The sequence below is a fragment of the Diabrotica virgifera genome, chromosome 6 (assembly GCF_917563875.1).
Source record: "Diabrotica virgifera virgifera chromosome 6, PGI_DIABVI_V3a".
Classification (NCBI taxonomy): Eukaryota; Metazoa; Arthropoda; class Insecta; order Coleoptera; family Chrysomelidae; genus Diabrotica; species Diabrotica virgifera.
The window spans coordinates 11,992,182-12,006,508 of record NC_065448.1 but is presented as its reverse complement, the minus strand read 5'-3'; the positions used below and the strand labels follow the sequence as shown (position 1 = coordinate 12,006,508).

The window sequence follows — 14,327 nt, the reverse complement described above, 5'->3', positions numbered from 1 at the left end:
ACAGTTAAGCAACAATTGAATTGTTAATTAAAAATTTACGGTCGCTATAATAAACACAGTAATTATGATACATAAGAATATATATGATTTTTGTATAAAAAGACACTGTACCTATCTAATGTACTTTACAGAATTGAAATTGGGCTATTTAAGCGGCCTCAGGAATATTTTAAAATTATAAACAATTTTTTGGCTTATAAACAAATAGCATATCTCGGGAAATATTAAATTAAATCATGAAAACGGTATTGGAAAAAAAACGGCAGGACGCTTCTTTTAAAAGAAAAAGCGTTTAATTGTAATGAGTGGTTCCTGAGATACAACCGGTCAAAGTTAACCGGCATTTACGCAAAGATATAATAGACCAGGACTAATCTGTAAAAAACGTGTATTTTTGGATGTGAGAGGTGGCATTCCGATTTTCGCAGATAAAGTTAGGTGACACCTTTAGTAATAATAATTGACTTATGCTCCTGAAATATGCCCGGAACATTAATAAAAAAATTAAAATATATAAAAATTTCGAAAAACATCGATTTTTTTCTACTTTCTTTGCTTATAACTTTAAAACGGTTCGTTTTGGAACAAAGTCGTAAAGAAATAAAATAAAGATAATTGAATTTTGTATGATATACGACTGGTCAAAAATGTCTTAAGGTATTACCTTTTCTGTAATATAGCAATAAATACAAAATGAGGGGTCTAGGACGTTTCATCGCCGCCAGTTCATCGCCGCCGTTCCGATACCGCCAGTTCATCGCCGGCCGATTCATTGCCGGCCGTTTCGATGCCGCCGGTTCATCGCCAGTCAGTTAATCGCTAACTGATATATTTCCTAATTTTCGACCAATTTTCGACAGTTACATTAATTATTTATTTTTAGTATTAATTGCGTATTTAGTATTAATATTTATAAATGCGAGATATGACCATTTCCGTTGCCATACTTAATCTTTTAATAGACTTTTAAACTTTTATAATATAAAATATAATTTAACACTACAAATTTAATACTGTTTAGTATCAAATTTAGGGGAAGTAGAAATAGAACAGTAAATTAATATAATAATATTTTTTATCTATTTATTTGTCATAAGTTTTGAACTGAATTTAACGTCGTGTCGTGCCATCTCCCATAATACAAGATCAACTGACTAACTGGCGATGAAACGGCCGGCGATGAAACGGCCGGCGATGAAACGGCCGGCGATGAAATGGACTGGCGATGAACCGGCGGCATCGAAACGGCGGCGATGAAACGTCCCATTCCGAAAATAAGGGGGTTAAATACGCCTGTTGTTATTCAATGTTCCTTAACCACTTTGGTGGCACTTAGAACCTTAGCAATTCGCTTAGAAAATTCTTATAACTTACTTAAATGGTCTACCAAATTTCATTAAAATCGACCTAATAGATTTCGCATAATAAATTTGCAATGTAAATGTTTTTAAAAAAGTTCAAATTTTTTAAAATCTTTCTGAACAAAAAGTAGACCATTTAGAATTTAGAAGTTGGCTAATTTGTTTACATATAAAGAGGTGTTCTACCTATCTAATACACTTTACAGAATTAAAATCGGATTATTTAAGGAGCCTCAGCAATGTTTTAAAATTATAAACAATTTTTTGGCTTATAAACAAATAGCTTTGTTTAATAATAAAAAAAATTAATTTTTAGCAATGCAAGTAATTAAAACCGGTATAATTTGACTTAAACTTTCAAATGCTGTCAGCAGAATTGCTATTTTATTTTTTAATCAAAAGTTATTCTCGTTCAAAAATTGCAATTTTTCGATTTTTTGAATTTTCCACCCCGTTTATCTCAAAAACTATGCATCCTACGAAACAACTTTTTCTTTGCTTAGAATTACCCAAGAAATACAAAAAAATGTTTTATTTTGCGAAAAATCGATGTTATGTAATTCCTCAAGTTCTTTGTTTATAACAATCTTATCGACATCCGGATCAACTGTTACCCAAAAAATTCGTGTTCTACGGGTCAAAATACATAAAAAAACTTGCGTAAGTCCATCTAAATAAAGGAGCCCGTAGCACCCCCCCCCCTGGACACCGCACTAATTTGTTTATAAGCCAAAAAATTGTTTATAACTTTAAAACATTGCTGAGGCTGCTTAAAAAATCCGATTTCAATTCTGTAAAGTGCATTAGATAGGTGCAGTGCTTCTTTATATGTAAGAAAATTGACAAATCTTTTATGTTCTAGTTTTTGTTGTGCAAGATTTTAAAAAATTTTAATTTTTTTAAAAAAGTATAGATTGCAAAATTATTATGGAAAAATTATTATGCAAAATCTATTAAGTCAATTTTAATAAAAATTGGGGGACAGTTTTAGCACATTACAAAAATTTTCTAAGCGATTTAGGAAAGTTCCAAGTGTAACCTAAGTGATGGAAAAACATTGAATAAGGACAGGTTTGTTTTGCCCCCTTATTTTATCTTTATTGCTATTTTGCAGCATGGGTGTTAAATTAAGACATTTTTAACCAATCGTATCTGATATAAAATTTAATTATCTTTGTTTTATTCCTATACGACTTCGTTCCAAAATGAATCGCTTTAAAGTTACAAGCAAAGAAAGTAGAAAAAAAAACGAAATTTTTTGAAATTTTTAAATATTTTATTTTTTTTATTAATGTTCCGGGCATATTTGAGAAGGAGCATAAGCCAGTTATTATTGCGAAGTTATCACCTATTTTTATCCGCAAAAATCCGAATGCCACCTCTCACATCCACCTAAAAACAGATCCTTCCAGGTCTATAAACAATAGGATCATAATTTTCAAACCATCACCTTTTTATTTTTGTCCTCTTTCTCCACACCAATTTTCATATCTTTAAAATACTCATAACATATATTATTATAATAAAAACTATCGATATAACGAGTAAAAATTGCCAAAAATAGCAAAATTCCAATCAAAACTTAGGTTGGAGAAAATGTAATTTCAAAGTTCAAAATCGGTATACGTTAAAAAAAAGGATTTTCTCGGCTTCCCATGGAGCAATTTTCTGCATTCTTTTTGTGTTCCCAAGTAACTCGAGTAGAGCCATCTGACTAACGCATTATTTAATGTCACACCCTGTAAAAATATACAGGGTGTTTCATTAAATGACCCTATATATTTGAAAATATTTTTAAATTAGGGTCCTGTCTATGCCATAACTTTTATCTATAGTATTTTTACTACAAAAGCAAGATTACGTAGGCCAAAATTTCTGACATAAAAGCACTGTCAAAACATTAGAATGTGACTTTTCATCATGGCCACGTTAATGTCATTACTTGTCAGATAGTTTTCTTTGTTTTTGTTTACTATAAAAATAATATGCTTCTTTTCATGAACATTTTTCAGTGCGTCACAGATGATAGAAAAAAAGGTAAGTCCGTGATAATATACATTTTAGTGACATGTCATTTTAGTTAAATCTGACAGTTGTCACATTTTATTTGCAATTTGGCATAAAATCAAATCAATTGTGTTTATTGCATTTATAAAATGGTATTTTCTTTGATTTGTATAGTCTTATAAATTGAACAGATTATAAAATAAAAATGTATACCATTTTTATTATTCAGTTGCAATGCGAAGGCAAAACAATCTTACTTTTCAATTAGAATACGGATTGCAATCCAGCTCTCTGAATCGCGATTTTCGATTCTTATTGGAATCTCATCGGAGAGAGCGCAGGCTTGTTCTCCATATCCTAACTGACCAGCACCGAGAGCTTTTCCCACACATTGCAACTGCAACAAATAGGGTAGGTGACTAGCGTCATCTAGCGTTTGCATGAAGCAAACTTTATCTATCTATCTGTCTGAACAGATTATATTCGTAGATATATTATATATTTCGTAAATAATTTTTTTCGATTATAGCGCCATCTATTGACAACTAGAATAAATGTTATAAATGTCACCGACGAAATGTAATCACCGACGTGCGTTTTGTTCTGTCACATGCAGTTTAATGCGTTCGACAGAAATCGAAAAACTGACGCACTGAAAGATCCTCATGAGAAAAAGCATATCTATAATTCTTTATTCTAATTAATGATGTCAATCTGATTTCATCAATAATTGCCGAAATATATTAATCATATGAGAAAATATTTGTTAATGTTAACGAAAATAATGATATTCCATAACATCAACTCTAGGATTGAAATTTGTGTAGCACAGCTAAAATACGACACCAACACGAAACTGCCCGATCTTGTATAAGCGTCCACGTGGTATTTTAATAAAAAAAAAACGTAATCGCGATTACATTGAGAATTTTAGAATTATATTAATTAAATATCCAAAAACATTTATTATTATCAATGATATAAATTTTCTAAATCAATTATTTAAGTTTAATATTCCAAAAACTAATCATTTTAGTTAAATATTTTAGACATTGGTACACTAAGTACTCATACATTCATACGCAAATGACAGTTCAGTGTTGCTGGTTGCGGTGAATTGTGAGCTGTGAGATAATCTATTTTAATGATTATACCTACACTATGATAATATTGTTGCTAATTAATAAATTTCGACAAGTAATGAAAATCAATTGACATCATTAATTAGAATAAATAATTATAGATATTATTTTTATAGTAAACAAAAACAAAGAAAAATATCTCTGAGAAGTAATGACATAAACGTGGCCATGATGAAAAGTCACATTCTAATGTTTTGACAGTGCTCATACGTCAAAAATTTTGACCTACGTAATCTTGCTTTTGTAATAAAAATACTATACTGAATTCGCTCTATCGAGATTCGCTTTGACACTGACGTTAGTAATTTCTTTTTTGGGAAGTTCAGTTGTCAGAAGTGACTGGAAATTACTACACAACCAACGCACTTGCTCATAGCCAATATCATGATGAAAATTAGTAGAAAAGTAAAAAAAGAAAAGTAGAAAAATAGTAAACAGACAGGAAAATAACATAAACATTACGCCAAACATTAATTATTTATTTACACCATTATAATGTATTGATAACAAATGAGAAAACTATGTATTGTACAAATTAAAAATATTTTGTAGAAATAAACTCCACAAAATTTTATGAGATTAGTAGACACTCCCACTATTTCTAATAATTGTTCTTTTTTTAATGAAAGATTAAGTTGATTTTAGCAGTTAATAGTGTGAGGTAGGAATTTTTGTGTTGTATGTTTCCTATTCCGAATGTGTCGAAGTGAATCTCGGTAGAGCGAATTCAGTATATAAATAAATTGTTTCTGTATCTCGACAAACGAGTAATTGGACTTCCTCGCATTAATGCCGCACCCTGTATAGTTTAATTAATGTCCCTTTCCGCTTTGGCACCAACAAATTACGACCCAAAGAGAAGAGCAATCGACCAACAAATCTTTTAATTACAGAAATTAAAATTAATGTAATTCGAAATTGAATATCGGTAATCCGATAGCTCGGTAATGAGATTATCCATCCGGCGTCGTTGTTGTTTTAATTACAATCCAAGAGGCGATCATTTGCGAAACACTGATCTATGCTAATTTTATACATCAATTTGTCACTTGTGCATTCTTTCAAGGTACTCCAATAATTAGATATTATTGATAGATTTGTTTTTCATTAGCCCGAAAGAGCTAGTACAGAATTGTTATTGAAATTGTTTAGTTGTGTGTGTGGACTGTATGTTTTAGGTTGCAGCAGTGGCGGCCCGTGAGGTAGTGCCATAGAGCCATGGCACTACCTTGCTAACTATGCAGAAACATATTTTTTAACTTCAAAACTTTTTAATTCCTGTTAATTTTTTTGTGTGTATTTCTTTTGATCTTCATAAATTATATAAAATATGGCAACTATGGGCGTAATACAATCCCTGCCGACAGCGGAGATTATTCGACAGGAGAATCTCCTTCGTGCCAAAGTCAGAGGACTGGCACGACTAAAGAGAGAAAAATTTTACGAGCATTCCATGTAAGTGACATAGAAAGAGCTATATTGGACTATTAGTATACCTTAAAATGAGAATCTCTGTGCCGGGCACGAGGTTGAGTTTCTTTACGTGCTGGTATGTCGCTTTTATTATGTATATTTTCTGTTAAAAAGTTTTTGTAATTATAATTGAAACTTTTAGGGCATCATGATCGTGGGTGTAAATAATATTTTGATTATTTCTTAAGTTTAATTTATTAATTGACAATGAAGATTAGTATCTTAAAAATTTTTTTAAGAAATTAAAATTTTTAAGAATATTTTTTTTTAATGTTTAAAAAAACTACAAATGTTTTGTGGAACTTTCGAGTTCGCTTTAAGAGGTCACCACGAAAAAGAAAATTCATAAAAAATCATCGATGACGTCATCACGCCCAGACGGGTGACGTCACAAGCATGATATATATGCCAAAAAGTCGTAATTTAAAAATAAAAATTGACCTGTTCCGGGATTTTTTTCCAAAACCGTCTATTCTGGAGAACATGAATTTATTTCAACCTTTACGTGCTCACTGTATATTTAGATTTATGCATTATACAATGCATCACAAACAGATGTCCAGTTTTTTTATATATTCGATTGACCCTTCGGTTGCCATTACAAAGTCTATAGGGTCGCTTGTGCATGCTCTGCGTGGGCAGTCCTGAACAATGTGACTGATCGTCTGTCTTGCAGCGCCGCAGTCACAAGAAGGCGAGGGAAGTTTACCCCATCTGTAGAGGGAGTCGGCGCATCTTTCACAGTTTGTTCGAATTCGATTAACGGCTGCCCAAATCTTACGGGGACGTTCAAATTCGCCAGGTTTTTCTATGATTTTCGGTAGACTATAGTAATGCGGATCTGTCTTACTTTCCCAATCTTCTCTTCATCGGGTATTTAAGTCAAAGTTGGATTGCTGCAGCACTTGAGCAGATTGTAGAGGGGGTAACCTGGATCGGAGACGGTTTCCAAGAATATCGGGATGTCGTTGTGGACTAGAAACTGGCGACAGTCCATTATTTTGTTATATTCTTTAACCGATGCATGTTCGCGGCGTAGATTGGGTGGTGCTATATTACTAAGGGTAGGTAGCGACATTGTAGGGGTGGGCTTAATTGTGCCTGTTATCATACGCATAGCACGGCTTAGTTGAGTGTCGACCAGGTGGGTATGCCTGCTATTTAGCCACACTGGTGCACAGTATTCTGCCACCGGATATATCAGGCCAAGAGCAGAGGATCTTAAAGTTGATGCTGTGGACCTCCATGTAGTGCCGCAGAGTTTCTGTATTATATTGTTGCGTGTTTTCAATTTTGCTGCTGTTTTCGTCAGGTGTTGTCTGAATGTGAGCGTTCTGTCTAGAGTCACCCCAAGGTATTTCGGGTATTTATGGTGCTTCAACAGCTTGTTATTACAATACACTCGCAATTGATTCCAATAAATAGCTTCTATAATTTGAGAATTTCTTTGGTCGATTCCGATGTCATTCAACCTTTCTATCAAGGTCCTGTGCTGCACTCAGTCGAACGCCCTTTCAAAATCTATAAAATAGACAAAAAAAGATCTGCTTCTTGATCTTTGCACCTTTGTGCCAGAGTTTGAAGCAGTGTTGCCAATCGCATGTCTCTAGATTATTCGATGATCGCTAGAAAAATATCCGATTTGTCACGAAAAGTTACGCTAGGTTAAAAATTTTTCTGTTATTAAAATCAATGTTGCCAATGTTATTCTTTTAGTCCCCTTAACAACCATCAAATAACAATATCCGTTGTTCGTACGCCAATCAGTTGATTGTAATCAATTATCATTATGATAATTAACATAATTGATTGATTAATTAATTATTAATTATCAATTAACGTAACAATTATTAACATAATTGATTAATTAATCAATTAATCTAATAATTGTAATCAATTATGTTTTCAGCAACCCAATCAAAGTTGACATTGACAGTAATTAAATATTTGATAATGATCAGTTGATTCCATTTCTGATTAGCGTTCAAACAACCGGCCCTTTAATCTACTTTAAAAATTTTCGTTTATAGATAAAAATCTCGTATCCTAGCTGATTATTATCTAATTCATGTATGTAAATACTATTTACTTACTATTATTATATTATTCATATTTTGTATTATCGTAAGTGTTAAATTCAAATAAATAAATAAATCTAAATATTTCATTATTTGGATCGTTCTATTAATTTATTATAGTTATTTAAGTAAAAAAAAAACACTTAAATATTATTTTATTAAAACGTAATAACTACCTAAAACTAGGTACTGGAAAATAAATAATAAATAAATCAATACAAAATAAACTACAGCTACATTAATTGCATAGGCGCAAAATTTCTGGGCAATGCTTTTAAAATGCATTATTTTTTTCGAGTCCTGAGAAAGCTAATAAGTATTATTTAAAAATTTAAACGCAGAATGAAAGATTACATTATTACCGAGGGCCGAAAGTCCCTGAAGACTTCTATAATTTTTATTCAAATATGTTACAGGGGTAAAAGGAAAAGAGAATATTGAGTGTGATTTTTAATTTCAAATATCTCATTCAAAAGAAACATTTTGTTTATTCTAAGGGACTAAGGGAATAGGTACGTTTAAAGATTATTGGTCCGAAATTTTGCGCCTACGCTCTTTTAACAACAAAGAATTATTACAACTAAAACAATAGAAATGTATTTGACAGTCTTGTAGATATTAAGGTATCAAAGTTATTATCCATAATACCCGTGGTGCGTTCAACGTTAATGCTCGACTAAATAATTTTTATAGGCAAAAAATTTGAAGGACTTTTGAGTTCATTAGTAGATATTTAGATATTACTAGTTTCAAATTAGTAGATTTTTCTACAACCACTATTCCAAATGCATTTTTATGCACAATTTTATGTTAACAAACTTAACATTTTATCACAGAATAACTGACAGTAGTGTGCAGAAAAGTGACGTTTCTGTGCCGGAAAGTTCTTTTCTGCATAGTACCTTACCCACCTTAACGTTTTTTATTAACCATTTATCCATTATAAAAAAGTATTTTCACAAACCAAAACTTATTTCAACAGACGAGACTTTTACTTAAGCACTGCACTACATAAAATGAAAATAAAACAAATTCGTGCGTGAATTAACTTTCATAAGTTTAAAGACTAAACACTAAAAACTCATAAATCACATCGGACGGCAGACGGTTTTTGAAATTTGAATTGGATTAGTATGCCTTATGCCTCCTCTACACATCGGCAGACGTGTCCGTGGACGGCATCTGCGTATGCATCCCCAGATGTGTAGATGGGGTAATTTGATCGTCTGTTGTCTGGCCTCGGACCTCTTTTTCGCAGTAAATTCAAAGTAGATATTGCGTCGCCCTAGAATTAACAAAGACTGAACGATTTACAGATGTGTACCTGCAGATGTGTGGTCAGCGTGTGATGATACATCGGCAGATGCATCCGCAGACTCGTCTGCCGATGTGTAGAGGAGGCTTTAAGTAGATGCACTTGTGCATTTAAATTCTAAACAAAAGAATCGGCACATGTCCCTTTTGTCAAAAGATGAAAAGTATCGGATGTCACTAACATTCATCCAGTATAGGCTATTTATAAAAATTTGGGTGGAACCAAACAAAATTCATGTGTTGTTGGTGTTGGGAATATATGGATGAGACAGTTTTAGTCGATGGTAGATACACTGAAAAATATCCGCAAATATCCGATTTATTTAAAGATACGAAGAAGATACGACAACTCTCAAAAAAGTACGCAAATCGGATAATTATCCGCCGATTGGCAACACTGGTTTGAAGACAGTAAAGTAGTAATAATTTATATTTTATTACTATAAAAAATAGTAATGATGGCGAATATTTTGGGTAATGCATAACTTTTGAAACTATGTGTATCTTTATTCTCAAGTTTGATCTCATTTTGTACTTTTGTGTCAGCTTGGATCGCAACAATGAATTTATTGGCTTTGTTTGGGAAGCGGCCTTCGGGAAAAATATATATTCGATTCTTGGCATCAACAATCACTATTTTCTAATTTTGTTCAATACATACGTGAAACTAAACTAAATGAAGTTACTGTGTACATGTACGTGTTCAACTGAAAAAATCGTTTGTTCTACAACGTTATTTGTAGATGATCGATACTTTTTTTTTGTAAAATATTTATTAAGGTCTAGGTCAGTGTTACAGATAGTCGAATATGTTTTCCGAAATTATCGGATGTTTTGAATAATCTGTTTTTTTTTGTCAAACATTTACATCATTAGAAGGCGACAGACAACTAAAACAGAATTATTGAACACAATAGGTCAAGAACAAACATATACGTATCGACACAATATAAGGTTCTAAGTAAACTACAGATAAGTGGTTTCCCTATTCAATTTCAAATTATTTTTGAACTATTGCTTTATACTCTCAGGCAATTTATTAAATAATTAAACACTTGATACAATACCCTTTTCTGTTGAAGCTAGCTTATGTTTAGTGTAATTATTAGGCGGTGGCCGTTCATAATGTGAAAGGGTTTACTCCCTCTCCGTATTGTTGACTCACAAAATTTCCCGACATAATATGTCATAGAACGGACCCCTGCGGCATTCTATCCATCACGTCTACCACCACTCCTTGTTCTACCAGAATTTTTTTCTCTTACAGATAGTCCGAGACCAAATTCATCAAGTAACCCGGACACATTCACTATCGTAAAGCTTTCTTTATGGCTTTCCATTTTAAGGGGTTGAAAGCATTCTGGACATCAAATAGCAGTAGGATCGCCCACTTATGGTCGATTCTGATTCCGGAAGACTTCAATCACCGCATCACCCGTGCTTCTGTTCTTTCTGAAACCGTACTGCCACAGATACTGCCTGGGTGATAACCCGCCTGACTCTTCAATGACTGTGCCGATTCGTCCTCTTAGAAGTCTATGGTAAAAGGTACACCTCGTTCAGCTTCGGCATCCCACTACACTCCATGTCAGTGGCCGGATGGGAACAGTTCTCGGGTAACCTCAAGCCAGTGGCATCTGATAGAGAGAGGTACAGCTTGAACTGGTGTATATTACGACTTTGTACCCCTGTCCCCATACGTTTTCATCAAACTTGTCATGAACTAGCAAGTGGTGAATCAACAGAATTTTCAAGATCCCTACGAATCTTCTATAGATCCCGTCCCACGGCTTATACTGAAATTTACAAAATTTAATTTTGTTAATCATGTTTTTTTTATTTTGACTAAAGTGGAACCTATATTTGGAAATATTTGAAATTATTTAATTAACCATTGTAATATCCACATTGGGCGCCATTTATGTAACGATGTGTTGGGATAATGTTACTATTAATTCTTAATTAATCTCAAATTTGTATACCGGGTGGTGAATTGGAAAGCGGGCCATAGGAAACTCAATGTAAAATTCTAAGCTGTTAAATTCCTGCTTCCCTAATTATTTTACATCAAAAGTCATCAGAAACTATTTGTAGAGAATTGAATTCTCTATTGAAAACAACTGTTAATATTGTTCTATGAACAATAATTATTCAAAATTTTGTAAAAATATAATACAATTTTCAGAGTAATACGCCAAAGCTAGGCCACACACAATACAATAATGTGTATAAGATTACATTTGTTGACAATGAATTTATTATATTAACAATTAGAACTGTCAATTTTTTTAATTATTTTATCATTTTTTGTTTAAAACACAATAAAGTTGATAAGATACCCTTAGTTAAGGAGAAAATATTAATAATAAAGATATTTTCTTCAGTCAATAATGTGCTCACTGTCAGTTAAATAGTAACGTGTGGCCTAACATACCCACACATACCTACTGCGGTAAATACATTATATTTTTCAAAATTTTGGAATGTGTTTAAATCGTAGAACAATTGTAACTTCTGTTTTTAATACAAATTTCAATCCTCTACAAATAACTTCTCATGACTTTTGATGTAACATAATTAGGGAAGCAGGAATTCAACAGTTTAGAATTTTACATTGAGTTTCCTATGGCCCGTTTTCCGATTCACCACCCGGTAGAGTTCCTTTATAATGAAATAACGGCGGTAAAACAAGTTTTGTATTCTCTCTGATAATACAGGGTGTTTCATTGGGAAAGTAACATACGTTAACTGTAGAAAGAGGACACTTAGGCGGTCTCAAAAATACCATACTTAATGGGTCTTTCTTCATTAATAACAGAGATACTGGGTGTTTTATCTATTTTGACATTTTCTTATTTGGTTCATAACTTTTTAACCACACCGTATATTTATTTTATATTTGGCACGGAAATATCCTTTAAGGTGTAAAATAAATTAATTTATTTACAAATGTAAAAATCCAGACCCGGATTAAAAAATATTAGAAAAATATTCCGACCCAAAAACAACACCCTGTACATTAAATTTTTTTAAAATGGATTTTTTAGTTGAAAAGAGGATGAAAAACTAAATTTAGTGGTATACGTTGAATTTTCGGCAAAATGATTTTTCTGGTCAAATTTTGAATTTGAAATCTGAAATTATGTGAATTACGCGAGCTCTAAGTAGAAAAAAAAAGTAAATACAACTTACAACTTGTTAACCGCACTGTATATTTATTTTATATTTAACACGCGAATATTCTTTTAGGTGTCCAATCAATTATTTTATTTACAATTATAAAAAATCCAGGTCTGGATTAAAAAAATATTGTAAAAATGTTCCGACCCAAAAAAACACCCTGTATATTAAATTTTTTTAAAATGGATTTTGCATTTGAAAAGAGGATGAAAAGCTAAATTTAGTGGTATATTTTGAATTTTCGGTAAAATGATTTTTCTGATAAAATTTTGAATTTGAATTCTGAAATTATGTCAATTGCGAGAGCTCCAAGTAGAAAAAATTAAAATGCGACTTAATTTTAATTAATACCATTATTTAATCTAAATTGGTAAAATGTTAAAACATTTCAGTGTTTTTTTATTATCTGTGACAAATAGTTTATGGCGAATATTCATCTTTAAATAATGAATAAATAATAAAGAGTCAATAAAGAATGACTTTAATCAACAAGTTATCTAAAAAGTATAACAAAACAGAGAAAATGTGCAGCATTACTATTCAAAACTAAAGTACTTATTCAAAATTACCATCAAAATTATTGTTATGTGTCAAAATGTTAATATTTTACCAATTTAGATTAAATAATGGTCATCATTCTCTTTGCCTTATCCCTATGCGGGGTCGGCTTCCCTAATTGCATTTCTCCACACAATTCTGTCTTGGGTCATATCAATGTTAATCCCCTTTACCAACATGTCCTGCCTTATCGCCTCCCCCCAGGTCTTCTTTGGTCTTCCTCTCCTACTCCTTCCAGGAATCTGCACTTCAGCTATTCTTCGTATTGGGTGATTAACGTCTCGACGTTGAACATGACCGAACCATCTTAACCTATACTCTCTCATTTTGGCATCAATTGGTGCCACACCTAGACTTCCCCTAATATACTCATTTCTAATTTTATCCTTCTTTGTCACTCCACTCATCCATCTAAGCATTCTCATTTCCGCCACATGCATTCGTTGTTCCTCTTTCTTTTTCACTGCCCAACATTCAGTTCCGTACATCATAGCCGGTCTTATGGCTGTTTTATAGAATTTTCCCTTCAGCTTCATTGGAATTTTTCTGTCACACAACACACCACTCGCTTCTTTCCACTTCATCCATCCAGCCCTAATTCTACTGCATGCATCTCCATCTATTTCTCCATTACTCTGTAATACCGATCCTAGGTACTTAAAACTATTGCTTTTCACAATCATTTCACCATCCAAAGATACCATTTTATTTGTAGTAGCTCCATCTTTAAATGAACATTCCAAATACTCTGTTTTTGTCCTACTAAGTTTTAAACCTTTTTCCTCCAGAGCTTGTCTCCACTGTTCCAGTTTTTGTTCTAAGTCTCTTTCACTATTTCCTACTAACACGACATCATCAGCATACATTAAGCACCATGGAATGTTACCCTGTAGTTTCGCTGTTATCTGGTCCAAAACTAATGAGAATAAATACGGACTAAGCACAGAGCCTTGGTGCAATCCTACTTTCACATGAAATTTATCAGTCTCTCCCACACCTGTCCTAACACTAGTCGTTACTCCCTCATACATATCCCTCACAATCTTTACATATTCACCAGGGACTCCTTTCTTATTGAGTGCCCACCACAGAATCTCTCGAGGAACTCTATCATATGCTTTCTCAAGATCAATGAATACCATATGAGCGTTTGTTTCTTTACTCCTGTATTTTTCCATCAACTGCCTTATAATGAAAATTGCATCTGTTGTTGA

At 32.7% G+C, this 14,327-nt stretch overlaps 1 protein-coding gene across 5 annotated transcripts in view; it reads left to right on the top strand.

Moving 5' to 3' along the window:
* The window catches only part of LOC114332415 (uncharacterized), a 434,915-nt gene that overhangs the window by 22,671 nt on the left and 397,917 nt on the right, over positions 1-14,327 (top strand). For 3 of the 5 annotated variants that reach the window (XM_050653300.1, XM_050653303.1, XM_050653299.1), the window contains exon 1: positions 10,899-11,025. The exons of the other annotated variants lie outside the window; for them this stretch is intronic. In XM_050653300.1, the coding sequence (XP_050509257.1) occupies positions 10,914-11,025 (112 nt within the window). In that variant the 5' untranslated portion in view covers positions 10,899-10,913. Of the gene's footprint in view, positions 1-10,898; positions 11,026-14,327 lie in introns of those variants that run through there. 5 annotated transcript variants of the gene reach the window in all.